The sequence below is a fragment of the Palaemon carinicauda genome, chromosome 38, assembly GCF_036898095.1.
Source record: "Palaemon carinicauda isolate YSFRI2023 chromosome 38, ASM3689809v2, whole genome shotgun sequence".
Classification (NCBI taxonomy): domain Eukaryota; kingdom Metazoa; phylum Arthropoda; class Malacostraca; order Decapoda; family Palaemonidae; genus Palaemon; species Palaemon carinicauda.
The window spans coordinates 43,665,598-43,688,410 of NC_090762.1; the positions used below are offsets into that span (position 1 = coordinate 43,665,598).

At 42.5% G+C, this 22,813-nt stretch overlaps 1 protein-coding gene across 1 annotated transcript in view; it reads left to right on the forward strand.

Annotated features, from left to right (window-relative positions):
- LOC137630593 (dynein axonemal heavy chain 5-like) overlaps positions 1-22,813 on the forward strand; it is a 429,728-nt gene that overhangs the window by 70,484 nt on the left and 336,431 nt on the right. The window contains exons 11-18 of the mRNA XM_068362169.1: positions 1,338-1,470; positions 1,591-1,829; positions 3,709-3,949; positions 4,222-4,421; positions 4,668-4,832; positions 5,043-5,195; positions 5,680-5,887; positions 6,034-6,195. Coding sequence (XP_068218270.1) covers positions 1,338-1,470; positions 1,591-1,829; positions 3,709-3,949; positions 4,222-4,421; positions 4,668-4,832; positions 5,043-5,195; positions 5,680-5,887; positions 6,034-6,195 — 1,501 coding nt within the window. The remainder of the gene's footprint in view (positions 1-1,337; positions 1,471-1,590; positions 1,830-3,708; positions 3,950-4,221; positions 4,422-4,667; positions 4,833-5,042; positions 5,196-5,679; positions 5,888-6,033; positions 6,196-22,813) is intronic.

The window sequence follows — 22,813 nt, forward strand, 5'->3', positions numbered from 1 at the left end:
AATTCTGTTCATCTCCCTTGCCTATTTTAAGAATTGATGGCTTCTTCATGTCTGATGCTGGAGAAGTAGCCGAAGTCTGGTAGGCATTTTTCTAATATACCTACTCCCCTACACTACCCTCCTGCATTCAGGGATATTAAGAATGTCAGGATGCCAGAAAACTTTCATTCAATCAATCAATCAGGAATATTAGGAACATTACCACGGTTGTTCCTCCTGTTCGGGCCGAAAATTCTGTAAATCAATCAATCAATCAACCATCCTCCCCACTGATTAATGAATTCAAAAGGATAGGATATTAGTTGTGACTTTGAAACTGATTAAAGTAAGTATGGGTATGCCTTACCTAGAGTGGCCACTAGTCACAAGATGTTTCCTTGGTGAGTGGGAGGCATGGCCTCTTGAAGGGAAGAAAGGTAAATTTTTAGTTTTTAGGGTAATGAAGCTGTTGAGTTGACTTAGGGAACAAAGTATTATCAATGTGAGGTTATAGAAATAAATTTTGTTATCAAAATTCCATTTTACAGAATATGCATTTTATTATGGAATCAGTAATTCAACAGTTTATGATTGAATCCATGATTAAAGAGGTCATATTGTATTTTAACCTTGATTTCACCATCATTCTCAACCTTATATATTGTATAATTATTTTCATATTTTTACCAGTCAATATGATTTTTTTACAATTCCCTTTCAAAATACAGTTAATCTGCAACCAAAACTATTTACTGAATCCATGATCCTTACATTATATTTTTTATTCCATTGCTATTTGTGTATTTATTTCCTTATTTTCATCCCCCAGCCTATTCTTCAAACATGATCAACAACTAAGTTATGATATGTGTAGCTTGGGCTAGATGTATAACTTATTTTTGTTAAGACTATCACCAAAACTCCCCTTACATAATACAGCATGTAATATAGGGTTAGGGAAGACCATGGATGTAACTCAAAATTCATAGGGGTTCTAACGAAAATTGGAGTATAGAATTTATATAGACAGAAATAAATTGAAGGGAATTTTAGTACCAAAGGCTAAAACCAATGCAAATTTTGGTCAAATTTATGTATTTAATAACATTTTTACTTTTTGGCTAAAAAATTAACAGATTCATGCTCTTTAATGTAGTCACATGAAGGCAAACTTTCAAAATTTCAATGCAGTTATGTATTTTGGCTAGCTGGTACAATTCTTAGTGAAAAGGTGCTGAAAGAGGCAAGTAATAAATGAGCGCATGTGACAGTGGGTTTATTGTATTGTAAATTCTCTCAACAAAATGATTGTAAAATGTGAGACAAAAACAGTTAACATTTTGTCTCTTTTGAATTAGGAATGAACTTATACACAACGTTGCTCAGTTCAAGAAAGACTGCAATAAATTCATCCATGATTATAGAACACAAGGTCCCATGGTACCAGGTTTGGCACCTCAAGATGCCTCCGACAGGCTCGTCGTCTCACAGGTAATACTATATAATTTTTTACTCTCTCTCTCTCTCTCTCTCTCTCTCTCTCTCTCTCTCTCTCTCTCTCTGTGTTTTAGTTGTATTCTAATAATTTTATTTTTCTTTTTTCCCAAAAAGAATCGGTTTGACACCCTGTGGAGGAAGCATTCCAGTTACTCTGTTGGAGAGGAGCTCTTCCGACTTCCCCGCTCCGAATTCCCAGAACTGGGGCAGATACGCAAAGAACTCAACTTACTCCAGAAGCTCTACAAGCTTTACAATGATGTCATTGATCGAGTGGCATCGTATTATGACATCCCTTGGAATGAAGTAAACATAGAGGAAATTAACAATGAACTCATGGAATTCCAGAATAGGTGCAAATTTTATTCTTTTTTTATAATAATGATTCATTGATATCTTTTGGTATACAGTTCTAAAATCATCATTACCTTAGTAACTATTTTTTTAAGTATAATTTTCAGTAGATGAATCAGTTTATGATATTTTTTATTCAAATTCCAGTGTATCTTTTCAAGAAAACATATTTGTGGGCTGCCAGTGGATCTGTTCTCAACTAAAATATTTTGTACAAAGTCTATTTTCAATTTTCTTTTTAGTTTTAAGTCAATTGGATGGGCAGTTCAATGCCCTTTATCTAACCAATACTCCTCCATAAAAATGAAAAAATAGTGGGTATTCATCTTGAACAAATAAACAAACTTAACTCTTAAAGATTGGAAGGTCGTATGATTCAAAGAAAATAGAAGTGATTTTGGCCTTGAATTTTTCAGCTTTCAATATTGCTGAATCTTGAGAAATGAAGTTGAGAAGTATGGCCTTTTGCCAGAAAGGTCCTTGAAAGGCTTTAAACTTATTCTTGGGGTCTATTGACTGCATAATAAGTCTTCTAACCTCTTTGTCATTTTTAGAACTCTTGAAACTAGAGTTGTTAGACTGGCTTTGTGCTTAAAACTTATATTTAGTTAAGGTTCTTCAGGAAATAGCAAGGGTTTCCTTCTGTGTTTGCTCCATTCTTTATAGAGAAAGTCAGAAGTACCATACTCTTTATTGTTGGGTATTACCTGGGTAATAGCACAGGTATGTTTGAAATACTTATTTCATTAGTAAGTTTAGTAAATGTTCCTGAAGTGAGGTTTTCTTTCGATAGGGTCTTCAGGCAGCTCATTGGTGTCATACTGTGGTTATTTTTCAGAATTTGGAAGACTAAGAGATGGAAAAATTTTAGATCCTAAAAAAGTCAATTTGTTAATTTATTTTACTTATTGCATAGAAAAGTTAATTGGTTAACTTTATTATAGCAATGGGATTGCAGAATTGAGTACCATTTATTTTTTATTATAAGTCCTTTTTGGAATAGTTATAAGAAGTTTACTTATCTTTTGTAGTAGCATTTTTTCTTACCTTAAATCAATGTTTCGTGCATGGCCATTACTCTGTGTTCAATTTCCTGGAGGAAAATTGTTTTATCTCACTCAATGTGTTGCAGGTCAATTGATAAAATACTGTTTCTGAGGTAAAAAGACAACTTACATCTTTTTGTTAATGATTACTGCTAATCCCCCCTTCATAAGTATCTTAATAATCAGCTCATGAATTTAAGTAAAGAGCCGAAGAAAAACACATTTTTTTTAAATAGAAGGAGTTATTCTCATATTTATCCTGCCTCCTCACCTTTCAGGCATTTTTTCCTTATTAGTTGGTTCCTATTGATTGTAAGGAATAGAAGGATGAATCTTCAAGCCCTATCCTTTACCCTTGCCCTCTTATTGGGACAGCTACTACACCTGGATAAAAAGAACTTCTCTTTTTTATGCTGAAATATTTTCATGTTTGAATGTATAGCACTTGACTTTCAATTAAGTATTAGAATAGTTAATTTTGTTGTAGAAATTATGTTTGATGGATTGGTTTAGTTCTTTTTCTATATGGAATGGAAAAGTACTCTCACATATCATTAAGAAATGACAGATATAGATCATGTTTATTTAGACTCATAACTGTTTATAGATACAGCATTTATAATGTAAGTGCATTTGTTTTATACTTAAAAAAAATTATAGTACATTATACAGAGCTCTGATAAGCAATATGTGAATTTGTTAATGGAGCAGATTGCAATTGTATGTTTCTGCATTTATTTTTGTTATCCTTCCCCTCAAAGGCCCTGCTAAATCATTCTAACTAGTTTACATGATAATCCATGAAGAAAAATTAAGTGACCGCCAATTTCAGATGCCGAAAATTACCAAAGGGCTTGAAAGAGTGGCCTGCATTCAATACCCTGAAGAAAACTATTGATGATTTCAATGACATGTGTCCCTTACTGGAACTCATGTCCAATAAAGCTATGAAACCGAGACATTGGCAACGAATCGCTGAAGTCATCAATCGACCATTAGAAATTGACAGCCCAAGTTTCTGCCTCAAGAATATCATGGATACTCCTTTGTTGCAATTCAAGGAAGACATAGAGGTGGCTAAAATGGAATGGAGTTATTGAAGCATTAACCTTCTTGATTTGTACATGAAATAATCATTTTACTTCCAAAATAGCTTTACACTGTCAAGAATAAGTGTGATTAAATATGAATATTACTTAATGAAAAAAGTCATGGCTACTATTGAAGTGTGAAGTGACATTGGTCATGAAGTAGAGTACATTTTCAACCCAATTTAGGTAAAAAATCTAGGCCCAAATAATAGTATAAGGATAGTTTTATACATATACTTCTTTCATGATTGCAGGATATCTGCATATCAGCTGTTAAGGAAAAAGACATTGAGGCGAAGTTACGAATTGTCACAAATGAATGGGCGAGCCACGACTTGACTTTCTCCACGTTCAAGAACAGAGGTGAATTACTTCTAAGGGGAGATACTACTGCTGAAGTTATTGCACAGCTGGAAGACTCACTTATGGTTCTTGGTTCCCTCCTTTCAAATAGGTACTATAATTTTTTTATTCAAGGACTTTGTTAAGAGTTGCTTATGATATAAAATCTTTTAAGATCTAGTAAAAGATATGTTCTTCTTCTTTTTATATAATAGTAAATTGGTATCTACATCACCTGACTTCCTGAGGTACATAGAATTAACACTCTGATTTTACTCTTACGTGACTAAATCTATAAAATAAACTTTTATGCTACATAAATGTACAGTACTTGAATCAAGAACAAATGTTCCCACAGATACAATGCTCCATTCCGCAAACAAATTCAGAAGTGGGTGAGTGATCTTTCAAATACCAACGAAATTTTGGAGCGGTGGCTCTTCGTCCAGAATTTATGGGTTTATTTGGAAGCTGTATTTGTAGGAGGTGACATTGCCAAGCAGCTGCCAAAAGAAGCAAAGAGGTATTCCTAATTAGAAAGTTATTCAGTTTATTTTGTTCCTTCTATCAAGTAACTTACTCACTGTTGACATTATGTATATGAATCAGATTAGACGAAGTTAAGCATTCAAACCCAAGATAATTAAAATTCATGTGGTAATGTTGCTTAAAATTATTTTACATTTAGATAACCAGATTTGCCACTAATTGTAGAATGGATTTTTGTTTTCAGGTTCTATGTTATAGACAAAAATTGGCAAAAAATAATGGCAAGAGCCCATGATAACCCAAACGTTGTGACGTGCTGTGTTGGAGACGACATGCTAAAGCAGTTATTGCCATATTTGCAAGATCAGTTGGAAGTTTGTCAGAAGAGTCTTACTGGGTATATAAAAAAGTGTTCTGTATTTATGTTTTTCCGTTTGTGTTTCCTTTTTTTTTAAGTTTTTTGCTTACTATGCCAATCAGATATTTTCCTCATGGTTGGTCTGATTTGATAACTTTAAAGCATTAGTTAACCTTTTCATATGACATTATTTGTAATTCAGCTGTATTAAAGTTTTCAAATTTCTTATTACTCTTTTGGTAAACCAGTTTTAATTTAATTATGTTCCTCAGAACTAATTTGTATACTATATTCCATTTATGATATAAAGAAGTCAAACTCTTTCTTTTAAAAATTATTTGTGGTTAAAAACATACAAAATGTTTCATTATATGTCAGTTATTTAACAACTTTTCTTTAAAAAAACACCATATTCTGCGAGACACTAAAACCCAAATTACTAGAAAATCTGTATCGTATTAATCATCCTTGTAATATGCTTGCAATGGAAAATTACAAGAATTTATAAGACTCTCTTTATTAGGTACCTGGAGAAGAAGCGGTTGATGTTCCCAAGATTTTTCTTTGTGTCTGATCCAGCTCTACTTGAAATTCTTGGTCAGGCATCTGATTCTCACACAATCCAAGCACATCTGATGTCCATCTTTGACAACACAAAAAATGTGCGATTCCACGAACAAGATTATGACCGCATTACAGCCATTTCTTCCTCTGAAGGAGAAATTGTACAGGTGTGAATCTTTTTGTGTGTAGAGCACATAGGATAGCGTATTCATTGAGAGTTTGTTACGTTGCAAATATAGCTTATTACTTATTCTATATGTATTTATAGAATCAGAAAATAGATTGATTATTTATTCCTGATTTTTTACTGCAGCTCGAGAAACCAACAAGAGCTGAGGGTAGCGTTGAGATTTGGCTGAACAAGTTGCTGCTCATGTGCCAGCAATCTGTCCATGGTATCATAAGACAAGCTCATCATGTTATCCAAGATCCTGACTTGAATGTTCTTCGATTCTTGGAACAGTTCCCTGCTCAGGTAAAATGTTTCTTTTAATTTTCTTTTTATCTTGGAATGGTATCTTGCTCAGGTGGCATATTGTCTTTCCTTTTATAAAGAAAACTAGTCTCCAACCGCCGATTTGATCATCCATTGTTGAACTAGTGACACTATTATGAAAAATACATGCACTGAGAATATACTTAACTGCTGCCCCTAAATTGGAAATACTTTGCAGTATGTTAAAACTGCCTGCCATTGTAACACAACTCAGTAAAGTAGGCTGCCGTAAAATAGTTTCATGTAAGAGAAATGATAGTCCAAAGGCCTAAAGGTTTCTCCCATTGTTTCTTATTATTGTTTCCTTTTCATATACTGTTTATAGTTTTTCTCATTTCTATTATTCAAATATTTTTATCTTAATATTAGTGTAATTTATTTCCTGTACCCCTATACACTTTCTAATTCCGCATTATTCTCATTTCATACTTATTCCTTTATTGTACCTACACTTGATACAAACCCTCATTCTTTACTATAGGAGATATTCTAGCATGAGCTGGAAAATACGGCAGAAAACCTTAACAAGGTCGTTAACGACCAGGCCAGTAGTTATCCACCTGTCAGTAGTGGGGGACTGCCGGTCGGTAACTACTAAATACCTTCAATTGAATTCTAGCCGTCGCAGTGGTAACACCGCTGCGCCTGCTTTTGTTTGACTGGCAGACTAGCCTTTCTTTATTGAGTTTTCGATCTGATTATTTTTTTTTTTATTTTTTTTTATAGATGTGATGTCCTCTATTATGAGGAAGTGTCCCGGGGTTCCCCCGAAATCTTATGGCACACTCATGTCACCACTGGAGGTGGATCCTCATTCCCTATGCCCTTGTGCAGAGGTCATAGGTGTTCTAAAGGCTCCCCCTGCCAAGTACGTAGAGAATGGTTGCCCTGTCAGTGGGAAAAGTTCATGAAGAGGAAGAAGAAGAAATCCAAAAAGGATTCGTTACCTCCAGGTTCGCCTTCAAAAGGTAAGGAGTCTTGGGCTTCTTCTTCGGCCTCTCGATCTCTCCCTTCAGACTCTTCCTTGCCTCCATCCCCGGGGTGGAAGTCAAGGAAGAGCAGCACCATTGACTTAACCGCCATTCCCCTTGGTCAGGCGGATCACGTTGCCTCTCCCACTGGGACAATTTTTTCCGCCACCGGGAATGACTCTATTACCGATCACGTATGAGCGGTATGGCCCGCCCTTGCACTTCCTGGTTCTCCTTCGGAGGAAGTGTGGAACCAGTTCCTCATGGGCACGGTTTTACCTCAGGTCCCTTCTGTTTTGGAACCCTCGAAAGTTCTGGACCTCGCTTACCTCCCGTCAACTCAGTCGGCGCCCGCAGAAATTTCAGCAGATATAGTAACTTCAGCTCCAGCGGCGCCTACTTCAGACCTCTCTTGTGCTTCTATGAAACTACAACGTCGCAAGCGCAAACATCGCAGTACCTCCCCCTCCCCCTCCTCCTCCTCCTCCTCATCCTCATCGTCCTCGCCCTTCTCGGAGGCTAAGAGGGAGAGAGAGAAGAGGAAAAGGAGAGCTAGCTCTCCTTCGCCCAGACCTTGTTCTTTTTTGTAGAGTATTTCTTACTATATTCTAGCTGTGTTAATTTTATCTAAGGAAAAGACTAAAAGGTCCCTCCTATTCTTTCTGTTTTTCTATTACATTTTCTTTTCATTTGTTTTTTTTAATTTTGTTGTGCACACATTTTACTCTTCATTTCACCAAGGTTATTCCTTATTTCCTTCCTTTTCCTGTATTATCCTTATTTCCTTTCTTATTCCGTATCATCTTTATTGTCTTTCCTATTCCTTATCATCCTTATTCCCTTTTTTTTGTATTTCCCACTTTATTCTCTTTTTTATTCCTTATCATTTTTATTCCATTTTTTGTTTGGTATTTCCCACTTTATTCTATTATTGATTTTATCTAATGCAGATTTTGTATAAACTGGTTTGCTGCATAGAATTTTATATGAATTTCTTTCCCTGTATTTTACTGAACAATTTGGTTTCTTGCTTCGCTGAACCTTTTCATGATTGATGACTGAGCACAAAAATTTAGTTGTTTGTTGAAAAAATATTTTTCTATAACTTTCTTATTTTTCAAAAAACAGATTTTGGAGCAGCGATGGCTAGGCTATTGCTAAAAGACAGAGAGGGGCAAGGAAAGGGTCTTGTAAGTTGTGTTAGGAGAAGACGGCAGGATTGTCGCCATTTCCAAACAAGGGTGAAACTTCGTTTCAATATCGGCGCCATCCTAGGCGGCAGAAGAATATCTATTCTTAAGCCTAGGGTCTGTCAAAACAAGACTTAGTCTTCTAAACCGCAGGGGAGAAGGTGGCGGCATTATACTACCACTTCAGGTGCGGCCTAGGGGAGCTAAGCTTCCTATGCCTACAACTGTAAGCCGGTAGGGGAGTGACTAATCACCTGGCAGCCAAGCCGTCGGCCTAAAGACTGAATACTCTTGAGTTACTGTAAAAAATCCAAGCCAGCATACTCACTGGCAAGGGTGGGAGACAGAAAACACTAGTCTAGTCAAGCCGGTGTGTACTACTCTATGGCAAGACCAAGATAGGGTTGTCACCTATGGCGGCACTCAGAGGGAAGGAGGGATTACCCTTAAATCTCCGGAGGGGATGAGTATCGAATTATATAAACGGATTTTGAGCGAAGCGAAAAATCTATTTTTGGGTAAGATGGCCATGTCGTCCTGATGGAAGTTCCTCTAAAGTAGCTTCCTAGGGTATATTACAACTACGGCGATATTCCCAGAGAATTTACCTTAAGGTACCCAGAATTCTAACTCCTGGAGCGAATATCCCTAAAAAAGACCCAGGGATATCGCAAATATCAGCGGACGTATTCTTGACACGCCACATGGCCATCTGTACCCCGAACAGAGTTAACACTTCGTAGGGGTCAAATGGCAAGAAAACGAAAACGATAACGATAAGAAAGGGGGGAGCCGTTCGTAAGGCATCTCTCCTCCCCGTTTCGTAAGCGTGCCCTGCGCTGCTCGCGGCGCCATCTGTATTCCTTGTAGCGATACACGAGGTGCTACAGATACTGTATGTAGGGAGGGGTCCTACAGCCCTTTCCCTTTTTTTTTTTTTAAAGGAAAGGGGCAGGGCGGGTCCATCCGGACGACATGGCCATCTTACCCAAAAATAGATTTTTCGCTTCGCTCAAAATCCGTTTTTTGGGCTCAAGCCATGTCGTCCTGATGGAAGTGTACCAGAGCATTACTGTATCTGTGGATTCTCAATACGTGCCGCACTCCTCAGAAATATTTCCCTAGTCAGCTCGACTGAAAGACCTAAGATGTTACCATTATACATCTTTTCACTAACCATAAACCATGATAGCGCTTCCTGCCCCCTACAGGGAAGAGTCCTACTAGACTCTAGGAAGGAACGAAGAGTACATATACCTATGTATGAATCACTCGCAAGCCCATACAATATAGTGGTCTCACTCTATATGAAGTAAAGCATAGTCTGTAAGGAACTACAGCCTCCAAAGGAAATATCGGCCAACCCCCTGGTCGAAATTGAATTGGACAAAAGGTTTATATCTGTGTAAGAATAAACTTGCTGCCGCTACCGTCCTCTGAGAAGGATGAAGCCCTTTACACTAAGGAAAGTATAAACCAATGCAACAAGGCTTGCATCAAGGAACAGGCTATTATAGATATCCCCGATTAATGTACATAGGCTGAATGCTCAATAACTGATAAGAAATCAACATAGGTGAAGGAGACGCAAGGTTCCCGAGAACAAGTTTATTGACAAACAATAAATAGACATGGTTACCACAATTATATACATATGATAGGTGGATGACCAATAATTTGCACAAGTACTGTAGTAAACGGATATATGGTTATCTGAAAGAAAACAATAGAGTCACTTTTCACGTACCAAGGTATCAAAGTTAAAAGTCCATGTTACTAGCCACTGACATTAGCGTCAAAAACGCTCGGCACACATGTCTGTACTTATGCTAAAATCACCTTAACGCCGGAACAGTCACTGTGGGCTCCCGGAGCCCTCACTCCTAGTTATAGCACCGCATATAACTATACACTCACCCTGGAATTAAAAGTCCCAATTAAATCCACTGTTCCCCGCAGAGTTAAACAGCAGGGTTAACGACGCAACCAACTGCTACCACAGACCTCTTTAGCTGCTCCTCTTGCTTAGCATAGTGGCGAAAGAATACCCTGGAAGACTTCCAGCCAGTATATGAACGAAGGTGTTCAAAATCCATAAAGTTAAAGAAGTTTAAGGATGAAGCAACTTTCCTCGGATCATGACCTGCGGGTGAACTGTCAGGATCCGCTCTGCGAATAAAGTATGTAATTTTAGCCCTGAGTTGATTCAAAGATAAATTCGAGCCCGATGTTTCTCCTCTGAACAGTTGACCTCCTTGGAAGTCTGAAGTTCTACGAAGATAGACCTTTAGGCATTCTACAGGACATAGAGATGCATCTTCTTTCAGAGGGCAGATTCTCCAGGGACCCCACCTGTTGGTGGGCAACTCGTTCTTAGCGAGAAACGTAGGGTCCGGAAACAGGTTCAGTTCTCCCCCATCCAGGAACTGAACGCGGCCCTCATCTCTCGAGAGGGCTACAATCTCACTAACTCTGGCCCCAGACGCGAGAGCAAAAAGGAAGATAACCTTTTGAGTCAAATCCTTCAGTGCACACTCCTCATTATTCAGTAATGAGGCAAAATGAAGGACTTTGTCTAAAGACCATGAAATAGGCTTTGGAGGAGCTGAAGGTCTAAGTCTGGCGCAGGCCTTCGGGATCTAGTTAAAGATTTCGTTAGCGAGGTCTACCTGGAAGGCGTACAGAATGGGCCTTGTCAACGCAGACTTACACGTAGAAATCGCGTTAGCTGCCAGCCCCTGTCCGTGGAGGTGGATGAAGAAGGACTGGCAGAAATCCGTCGAGATCTCATGCGGATTCTTCTCTTTGACAAAGGCCACCCATTTTTTCCAAGCCGACTCGTACTGCCTTCTAGTAGACTTGCACTTATATTCCTCCAGGAAGTCGATGCTGTCTTTCGAGATCCCGAGCCGCTTCTTCACCGCTAGGGAGAGAAAATCATGAGCTGCAGGGTCCGAGTTTTCTGTAATGAAGCGTAGACAGTCGACTTATGGACTCGCTGGGACAGAACTGGGTCCGGGAGTGGCAGAAACTTCAGTCGTAGTTCCAGAGCCAGAGGGAACCACACACTGTTCGGCCACTTGTGGGCCACTATCGCTGCTACTCCCTTGAAGGACCTCAGCTTGTTGAGGACCCTCAACAGCAGGTTGTGAGGGGGGAACAGGTAGATCCTGGACCACTTGTTCCAATCGAGGGACATTGCGTCCACTGCTTCCGCCAAGGGGTCCTCGTACGGGGACACATATCGCGGCAACTTTTTGTTGTCCTTCGTCGCGAAGAGGTCTATCTGCAGTTCTGGGACTTGACTCGAGATGAAGGAGAATGATCCTGCGTCTAGGGACCATTCCGACTCTACCGGTGTAACCCTGGATAGAGCGTCCGCTGTCACATTCCGGACTCCTTGAAGGTGAACTGCCGACAGGTGCCACTTCTTCTTCTCCGCCAGTCGGAATATGGCCAACATCACCTGGTTGAGAGGTGGGGATCTCGATCCCCGCCGATTCAGACATTTCACAACCACCTCGCTGTCCAGTACCAGCCTTATGTGGATCGAGTGAATCGGGGAAACTTTCCTCAGGGTAAGAAGTACTGCCATAGCTTCTAGAAAGTTTATGTGAAAGGTCCCGAATAGCTTGGACCAGGTCCCTTGAACCTTTTTTCGATGAGAGTGACCTCCCCACCCTTCCTTTGAAGCATCTGTGTGAATCGTCACTGACGGGGGAGGTGGCTGAAGAGGTACCGACCTCTTTAGACGACTGGCCTGAGACCACGGTCTGAGAAGAGAACGTAGCCGAAGCGGAACCGGTCTCCTCAAGTCCCTTCGCGCGTTTGATGCAAAGGTTCTCCAAACCCCAGCTGCATCCTTTAGCTGTGCTCTTAGCACCGGGTCTGTTACCGACGCAAACTGAAGAGAGCCCAGAACCCTCTCTTGTTCGCGTCTTGATATCCTCTCGGAAACTAGAAGTCTCTTGACAGACCCCGCTATCTCCTTCCTTTTCGACATCAGGATGGAGAATCGGTGTGACACTAGGTCCCAGTGAATTCCCAACCACTGGAACCTCTGAGATGGAGAAAGACGAGACTTCTTTCTGTTGATCTTGAACCCTAGATATTCTAGGAACTGAATCACCTGTAGGGAAGCCTGCAAGCATTCCGCTCTGGATGCTGCCCACACCAGCCAATCGTCCAGGTAGCTACCACCTGGAACCCTTTTAGGCGTAACTGTTTGAGCGCTGCGCTCGCAAGCTTCGTGAAGATCCTTGGGGCTATATTTAGCCTGAAAGGCATCGCTCTGAAAGCGTAAAGTTTTTGTTGTAGCTTGAATCCTAGGTAGGGGGAGAGACGGCGACTGATTGGAACGTGCCAATAGGCGTCTGACAAGTCGATGGAGACGGTAAATGCCCTCTTGGGCAGTAAGGCCCTTATGTGTTGCAACGTTAACATCTTGAACTTGTGATTCACTATGAACTTATTGAGTGGCGACAAGTCCAGAATGACTCTGAGTTTCCCCGAGTCTTTCTTGGGAACACAAAACAGCCTCCCTTGGAACTTGATGGACTTTACCCTCCGGATCACCTTTTTCTCCAACAGTTCTTGAATATACTCCTCCAAAACGGGGGTGGAGTGTTGGAAAAATTGAGGGCACGGGGGTGGAGTGCTGTACCAACTCCAACCCAGTCCATTTTTGAGCAGGCTGTGGGCCCAGGGATCGAAGGTCCAACAATCCCGAAAATACTGTAATCTCCCTCCTACCGGCAACACTTCACTTTGACTGCTGCCCTGCGGTCTTGCCTCCTTGGCCGCGACCACCTCTGAATCCTCTTCCCCTTGAGGGGCGTCTAGACGAGCCTCTGGCTGCTCCTCTGGGCTTTGCTCGAAACATGGTCGACTGCCCTTCGAACACTGGATTGAATGCCGGGGATGATGAGGACACGGCCTGGGGCACCCATTGGAAGGTGGTCGGGGCCTGGGCTACTATCTGTGGCACCGGAGGCAAAGCTGATTGTTGCTGCTGTTGACGTTGCGGTCTGAAAGGCTTGGCTGGGCGGGGAGAAAACCTAGATTTCTTCGCCTTTCCCTTCGGTTGGGGACCTTCATCAGGGGAAAACTTCCTCTTGAGGGACAGGCCCCACTTAAGGAGAAGATTCCGATTCTCGGTGGCTGCCTTGTCCACCACCTCCTTAACCACATCACTGGGGAAGAGATCTTTACCCCAGATGTTGGATGAGATCAGTTTCTTCGGTTCGTGCCTCACTGTGGCCGAGGCGAACACAAACTCCCTGCAGGCCCTCCTCGCCTTGACAAAGCTATAGAGGTCCTTTGTCACCGTGGCCAGATGGATCTTGGCCACTACCATGAACATTTCATGCACCTTAGGGTCGCTTGCCATTGTCTCCATGGTTGTCTGGAGAGACATCGAGGCTGCCAGACGCTCCTTTGTCTCGAGCTCCCTTCGCAGAAGGAATTCAGACAACTTAGGAAGGTTTTCGCCGAACTGTCGACCTGCGATATCGGCGTCCAGCTTCCCAACCGAAAATGTGAGATGGACGTCCTTCCAGTCCTTGTTGTCCATCGGCAAGGCTAAAGACAAGGGCTTGCATTCCTCCAAGGAGGGGCATGGTTTGCCAGCCTCTACTGCCTTCAGAATGGCCGCGAACCCTTTCTGCAGAAAGGGGAAGGCCCTAGCCGGAGAGGATACGAAGGAAGGGTGCTTCTTACTCAAAGCAGCAACTTTCGAGTTTGAGAAGCCCCTCTCATTCATTGCAGACGCCAGTGAAGCTTGAGCCTTGGCGTGATCCAAGACGATCACCTCCTTCGGCTCCGTCTCCTCCTTCGAGGCCGGCTCCTTCTTCAGACGGACGTAACAGTCCGGATAGGCCCCTCTGCTGGGCCAGAATTCCACCTCCTCAAGGGGAACTGAACCCAGCTTCTCCGACATGACGATCTTCCCGACCGTCATCGGCATGTGCTCGGCATACCTCCACGGGTTGGCATCCGAGCACACAGGAAGGTCTTTCACGTTGAGCTTCTTCGGAGGTCCACGTGACGCTGCAATCTTCTGCATCTGGAGCTCCATTGCAGCTGCCTTCTGACTGTTCTCCTTCTGCATCTGCTGTATCATAACAACAATAGAAGAGAGAGCTTGTCCCAGCTCTGTTGGAAGAGCGGACGAAGTAGAGGGAATAGGTTCAGGGGCCTGAACCGGAGCGTCCGATGGCACGGCATCCTCTTCCTCCACGACGTTCGGATCTTGATCCTCGTCCTCGCCCCCTGCGAGGAGGTCCTCTTCCGCACGTTCGGACACGTCCGACATCTTGTCGTCCAGCTGAATGTCCTGCATGGCCTCCGCGACTTCAGCATCCACGGGGATCTGGACGAGAGGGATCTCCGGCCGAGGCTGGGGAACAACAGCGTCAGCAGAAGCCTTGGGAAAGAGGTACGCCCTCATCTTCTCACTTGGAAGATAAGGTCCAGAGGTGTTCTTTTGGAAACCCCTTACCCAAACACGAAGCTTCTCCCTCGCTGCGTCCCTTGACTCCGCCGACCTAGGGGATTCAAAGGCCTCAGCTAGCAGGTTAGTACATACTGAACATACCTGCGGGTCCCAGTAACGGAGATCATCCTTGGAGGCTGCACAAGCCGCGTGCCTCCTACACGAATCATGCCCGCAGAAGTTCTTACTGCGGACGTTGCAGAAGACGCTACCACACTTCGGATGCTCCTCCTGTAAAAGAAGAAAATTTCCATGAATATCAGGTGAATTTCAATTCACATGTATATACAAGCATGTACAAAGTTTAAAGGAAAGACACACACTTGTGTTTCCCACACAGTCACCTGTGGAAGCCTTCCAGCAATTAAAATCAAATGGTTAGTCTCTGCTAGAATAACCAAAGAGAATATTTCCCGAGGGAAATAGGTGTAGCTCACACCTAAGGTAAGACTTTAACATACTGGCTAAAGATGAAAAGAACTCTCTTTTCATCCTTGTAAGGCAACACCAAGTGACTGCACAAGGCAACACAAGCATGCTAGAAAATACAGTGTTGTAACCTACTATATCATGGTCTCTCTCGACAGAATACACTATACAGGGGAGTACTGATATAGTACATGGGGTGGCGTGCCGGCCGGCACTCGCCAGCCAGCACCCCCCCCCCACCCCCCACAGGTAGGTCTCAAATATACGACTTAAGAACTCCAAGGCGGGAGAACTCTAGTTCCTATGTCTGTGCCGGCCGGCAGTGGCTGCCGGTCTGTAGCTACCCAGGTGGCGCCCGGCTGTGGGCCACCATTCCCAGTGGCCAGCAGACAGGGCGAGGTAACAGGCCGGCCGGCAGAGGTAAACAACCCATGCCGGCCGGCAGCCACACTAGGTAGCGCCCGGCTGCCGGCCGCCACTCATAGCGGCCGGCAGGCGAGCGAGGAGACCGGCCAGCAAAGGCATGTAGCCGTCGCCGACCGACAGCAAGAAAACTAGAGAACACCCACTACCCGACTGCCGGCCACTAGGCCGGCAGTCGGCAGAGGACAACACACAAGAAGGCAACAGAATGGGTGCCGGGCTAAGAGGCTATGTACCTCAACGCCCGACACCAGAAAGAGTGCTGAAAGGAAGGGGAGAAACTAATTCAGGCTTCCTAACCACTGCTCACTGGATCTACAGACAGTAGTGGGTGAGGGACCAAGGGAGGACCGGGCAGCACTCAAGGTAACAGGTCCTCTGCCGGCCGGCACACTCTGCCGGCCGACAGGGAACCAAGTCAGCTCCCCATCCTAACCTAAGCTAGGTACGGATGTGGGAAGGCTGACACTAATGGCATTACGGAAAGGACAGAAGGGAAGGACAAGAGGGTCCTGTCCAACCTTGCACTGGTTAAAGATCACCCCCGGCTAAGAAAGCCCATCTCAGCCAGGGGAAAATCCGGGGAGGGAGGCCGGCACTACTAGCTGCCTCCCTATAACCAATGCAAGGAAGGTATTGCTATTCCCGTGAAAGGGACACATCCCACACCCGAAACAGCAACAAGGACAAGTCTGAAGGGTCACCGAGCGAAGGGATCATAACTACAGAAACCTTCAAGGGAGACCGAAGGAGGATAAACCTCCTATGCCTGTGTCAGACAGCGAGGGAGACTCTACCCCACGCCAAACCAACACGGACTCAGACTTAAAACACTGCTGTACTGTCCCTCTCTGAGCCAGACAAGCTGGAACAGGAAGGTACAGTACCACCCCAATATAGTTATATCGAAAATTAATTCAAATAAACCACTAGGGTTAAGCCCAAGGCTTAAGCAGAGGGAAAGGGTTTGCGCACCTTCCCCGAAGAGAAGGGAGCAAACGGGGGGAACAATAAAACATATCAATAGCCTAAGACAACCTAGCCTAGGCACTAAGAGAATCGATTACCTAAATCACCGAAACTCACTCAAATACCATCTTGGAAAAACTCAGCATAAGCTTATATGTATAACGTTGCCTAACGCTTCAATAAAATTATAATTATCACACTTGGAAGACTAATTATCATGCAGGAAGTACAAGGGCCAAACGACTAGGCTACAAGGTCTAGCGTAGGCCAGCCTAGGCAAATCCTTCGCCAAGGCGCTATACTACAGCATCATAAAAGTATTCCTAAATAAGCTAAGCAGCTAATTTATTAAAGCGAAAGGGGGCTGGGAACGTCGCTCTGGCTAACCAAATAAATCCTATCTAGCGAGCGACAGCGTCCAGGACGCCTCCAGCAGGCAACAGCTCTTGTATCAAAGATAACTCTTTTAATTACTTTAATTTTAACCAAGAGCCTACATTTATACATAAAAGAAATGGTACTCAACTTATCCGAAGCAGAAGAGGTTGGAGAAAGCATATTCGTAAGAGTAAATCCAAGATATTTGGTAGAAAACACAGGGAAAACACCGAGTTGTATAGCTACGCAAAAAGGAATACAGATGGCGCCGCGAGCGGCGCAGGGCACGCTTACGAAACGGGGAGGAGAGATGCCTTACGAACGGCTCCCCCCTTTCTTATCGTTTTCGTTTTCTTGCCATTTGACCCCTACGAAGTGTTAACTCTGTTCGGGGTACTGATTGCCATGTGGCGTGTCAAGAATACGTCCGCTGATATTTGCGATATCCCTGGGTCTTTTTTAGGGATATTCGCTCCAGGAGTTAGAATTCTGGGTACCTTAAGGTAAATTCTCTGGGAATATCGCCGTAGTTGTAATATACCCTAGGAAGCTACCTTAGAGGAACTTCCATCAGGACGACATGGCTTGAGCCCAAAAAATAATTCTAGGAGATATACTATCTCCTGTTGAATTGATAAACGATATACGAGGGTAAACGAGGATAATGTATGAAAGTGTACCAGAGCGCATAGGCTAGGTAGCCTAGCGCGAGGCGAGATCTCGGCTACCTATATCACCGAGACTCTATCGTATACGATCGACACATGTAGGAAGAGGAAAATTGTATGCATGATCATATCTTCACTAGTATAATTTTGCCTAAATAGCTATAATTCATTAAAGCTAAATACCGGGAATGTCGTTCTGCTGACTAAATAAAGCATGCATGATGAGTGAGAGCGTCCAAAATGGCGCCTCTGGTAACCGGCCATGATCCATAAAACACATTAAATTATACTAATTTCACTGTGGTGCAGGAGCTAAAAATTATACACTGTAAATATTAGATACTCAACTTTTGAGAGGCAGAAGATGCTGGAGAATGCATGATAAATCTTCTAAAGAAACAATCTAGAACGCTAGATTGACAGGGCGAACACAGTGCGAAATCGCTACCAAAATAGGAATGGGCACCATCTAGGAGCCTCATAATAGTAGGGGAGGAAGGGTAACCTTGATAACGACTCCCCTTTAGTTTCGCCACTCTTCCCCCTCGAAGCAAAAACACTATTCCGGGTGAAGATTGCCATGTGTCGTATCAAGATATACGCCCCCTGATATTATGCGATATCCTTAAGAAAATTTTAAGGATACTCGTGCTAGGAGTTAGAGTTCTGGAGACCTATGGTCATTTCTCTAGGAGTATCACTGTAGCCAAATATCCCTTAGAAAGCTATCTTTAGGAAGCTTCCATCAGGACGACATGGCTTGAGCCCAAAAAAATCCTTTTATAGATATCATAACATGAGAATATGAAATATGTTCAGCACTTCTTATCAAGAATATTGAATTTTAATAAAATACCACAGTCATAACATGTTCAGGTAAAAAAGGCTGATGTTTACATCAGTCTCTAACTTTAGCAATCTGACTGCCTGAAAAAGAAAAATTCATTTTGCTTTGGTTGTGGTTATTAATTTCCACATGGTAATCTTTTATTGAGAAGAGATGAAAATATTTTCTGTTATCATGTTATGATGCCTCTGAAGAGCTTTTTACCAAAAAGTCTGTGAATTTTCGCATTAGTGAATACACAAGTTATCTAATTATCAGAACTTATTGTACTATATCTAACATCATTATTCTTGAGTCTGAAATAACATCCTTTATCTAACTGAAGGGTCCTTCTATACACTTTTCTGATATAAACCTTCCAAATATACCAGAGAAAGATAAAAGCATGGAATGCAGAGGTTACTACCCTCGCGCGAGCACCTTGTGGGTGTCGTGTATAAAGCAGGGGCGTGTGAAACCCACTATTCACAGGCTGTCTTCCATTTAGCTAATTCCTTCGTCAAAAGGGATGGGCCGATATAGAGGCACCAGCTACGCTACATGAGCCACACCACCGACGCCTGATGCGAGCGCCATCTGAACAACATCTTTCTGTATTGAACATGATGGCTTGGAAAGGAAAGGGTGGGATCGTACAATATAACAGGGAAGGGTTTCACCGGCCGTCACAGGTCTCTCCCCAGAAATAGATTTTTCCTTCGTCAAAATCCGTTTTCTGGGTTGACCTGTGACGGCCGGTGAAAATGTACCAGAGAATGCTTCCAAGCCCAATAATAAATAGTAACCAATGATGAGAGAGATAAACACCATGTAAGGATATAATATAATATAATAAGGTAAGTAAGCATAAAATTACAAACTAACCAAAGGATATAGTGAACGCAAGGCTAAATAAATATGATAACAGGGAAGCATCCCAGTATCAGAGTACAATATGCAACAAAACTTACATGGCTAAGAATATCCAAGCATTAAAGTAATGGTAAACACAATAACAGTTAATAACCATAGGAACTAAACATGTAATAAACTTAGGGCTAACGAACCACCAAAGAGAGCGGCGACGTGGTGCGAGTGGCAGGTAGGAGGGAGAAGAGGAGAGATGGATGAAAGGAAGAACAAGAGATTAATGGGGAGAGATGAGGCTCCCAGCTGCAACCGTTGGGTATTTAAGGGCCTGTAAGTTCTTTAGATAGTGGCGTTTGAAAACCATAGGAGATTTCCAACCCGTGTACTTTTTAAGGTCATCAAAATCCATATTTTGGAAATAATTGATGGAGGTAGCTATCATGAGCATGGGGAAATGATTCCAGATTAGCTTGTTTAATGAAGTACAGGATTTGTTGCCTAATGCCTTGAATGGAAATAGTACCTCCTTGTTCTCTGATAAACAAGGGGCCAGACGAGCGGGTGGCAGTTCTAGCTAAAAAGGCCCTGAGAGTAGTGACTGGACACAGAGAATTATCTTGGAGAAGAGGAATAATCTTCCAAGGGGACCACCTATTTTGTGGGTCCTCATTTTTAGCTAGGAAAGCTCTTTCTGGAGAAAGAAGTACTTCACCTGAAGGGAGGAAATCTATGTTTTCTGAGTTTCGTGAGAGAGCTGCTAGTTCTGAGATTCTAGTACCTGAGGCCAAAGCCGTTAGAAATAAAGTCTTGCTAAGAAGAGTGATATAGGAGCACGATTCATTGTCCGTGTCTGACGCAAGTTTGAGGACATCATTCAAAGACCAAGAGACCTTTTGTGGACGAACCGAAGGTCGAAGCCTAGCACATGCTTTTGGAATACAGGGGGTCCTCGGGTTACGACGCTGATCCGTTCTTAAGACGCGGTGTAACCCGAATTTCCGTGTAAGTCGGAACACCATAAATATATGTACTGTACTGTACTGTAAAGTATTACTGTATACTGTACTATAATAAAATGTATCAAATGACATAAAAACAATATTAGAAAAAGAGAAAACAATTCCTTACCACATGAATTAAAGTAAATATCAATAAAAAAGAAAACAATTCCTTACCACATGAATTAAAGTAAATATCAATAAAAAAAGAAAACAATTCCTTACCACATGAATTAAAGTAAATATCAATAAAAAAAAGAAAACAATTCCTTACCACATGAATTAAAGTAAATATCAATAAAAAAAGAAAACAATTCCTTACCACATGAATTAAAGTAAATATCAATAAAAAAAGAAAACAATTCCTTACCACATGAATTAAAGTAAATATCAATAAAAAAAAGAAAACAATTCCTTACCACATGAATTAAAGTAAATATCAATAAAAAAAGAAAACAATTCCTTACCACATGAATTAAAGTAAATATCAATAAAAAAAAAGAGAACAATTCCTTACCTTATTCCTATGGTTGGCTTGCACACTGGAAGGGATGTTGCAAGGGACGGAGAGACTGGTTTATTGTGGAGAGGAAGGTGCAGAAGATGCTGGAGAAACTGGGGCAGGTGAATCAGGATTCTCTGGAAGTGAGACAGAAGATGCTGGAGAAGCTGGGGCAGGCAAGTCTGGAGGTGAAGAGCCTACAAGAGGTGGTGGAGAAGCTGGAGAAGCAGAGGCAGCTGAGGTTGATGGCAGAGGCTCTGTAGCAATAGAGGCAGCTGAGGTTGATGGTAGAGGCTCTGTTGCAGGCAAATCTGGAGTAGTAGAGGCAGTGATGTAGAGGGTGCAGTTCTCTCTACTTTCTTAAAATACCGCTCCAGGTTAGACTGGACAGAGAGGATCCTCTTCTCATCCAAAATCTCCTTATAACACTGCAGTAAGTCCATGACACCTCTGGAAACCCTGGTGAACCTGTCCATGTTGGGATCTTGAGCCTCGAAAGTTGCCAATGCTTGTTGTATCTCGGCAAAACCTTTTGACAAGCCCTGCCTTGTGAAAGCCTTAGGGTCTGGGGTGGGGGCTTCTTCCTCTTCCTCTATGATCTGCTTCTCCAGTTGTATCAAGTCCCCAGCAGATAACTCCTCTCCATGAGATTCTAGCAGCTCCGTAACATCATCAACCTCCATCTCCAAATCGGTTTCCTTACTCAGGGCAACAATGTTCTTGATAACATGGTCAACTGTGTCCTCAAACTTCCAGAATAAACCTGTCTCATCCGCATTGAACACCTGATAAGCAGAATAACCCCCCTCCCTAATTATCTCAGCCAACGCTTTAGGAAATTCACTTGCTGCTTTCTCATCCCCACTAGCAGCTTCACCTTGCACTTTAAGATTATGGTAATTGGCCCGAGCCTTAAATCGCATAAACCAACCCCTACTAGCCGAAAACTCTTCACTTTCACTTTCTCCCCCCCTTTCTTTTTTCAACGCTTCAAACAACCTTTTAGCCTTCTCTTGAATAACCATTAAGCTCACTGGAATACGTCGTTGATTTTGATCTTCCAACCAAAGCACTAATAACCTTTCCATTTCGATAATTAAACCACTACGCTGTTTCGTTATCACTGTTGCTTTCATTGGAGCAGATCCTTTTACGTGTTCAACAATGCGCTCCTTATCTTTAAGGATAGTAGCCACGGTCGAACGGCTAAGGCCAAGCGATCGGCCAATGTTCGTTGGCGTTTCACCGTTTTTAGACCGCTTAATAATGTCTAATTTCACTTCCATGGTGATGGCCTTCCTTTTCTTCGATGCACTACCATCAGAAGAATCTGCCTTGCGCTTTGGAGCCATAATGAAGGGCAAAAAGTTAAAAAAAACGATCAAACACGTGAGAGAAAGAACAGGCAATCACAACCAAAAATGGCGTATGAGTGGAACTGAGCGACGCCGTCTTCCTCGCCCACAACCACCGCAAAGCATATTCATCCACCGCGCGCTAGAAACTAGTTCGCAATTGTTTACGTCACTTACGACGCTAACGGTGTAAGACGGAACGACGCTTAATATTATTTTTATATTTTTATGTGGCGCGTTCGTAACGGCGAAACCGCGTAAGTCGGGACCGTCGTAACCCGAGGACCTACTGTAGATGAGAAATAGGAATCTGCTAGGTTAATGTTAAACCCAACAAGGAAGACCTTCTTCAAAGCTGACTTGATGGTGGTTATAGTGCTAGCTGCTAGGCCTTTGTCAAATATGAACCTGAAGAAGGAGATGGCTAAATTAGGAGTCATAAAAGTATGGTCTGAATTCTTTAAGAAATCTGCTAGTTTCTTAATGGCCGAATCATATTGACGAATTGTAGAGTCCCTTTTGTCT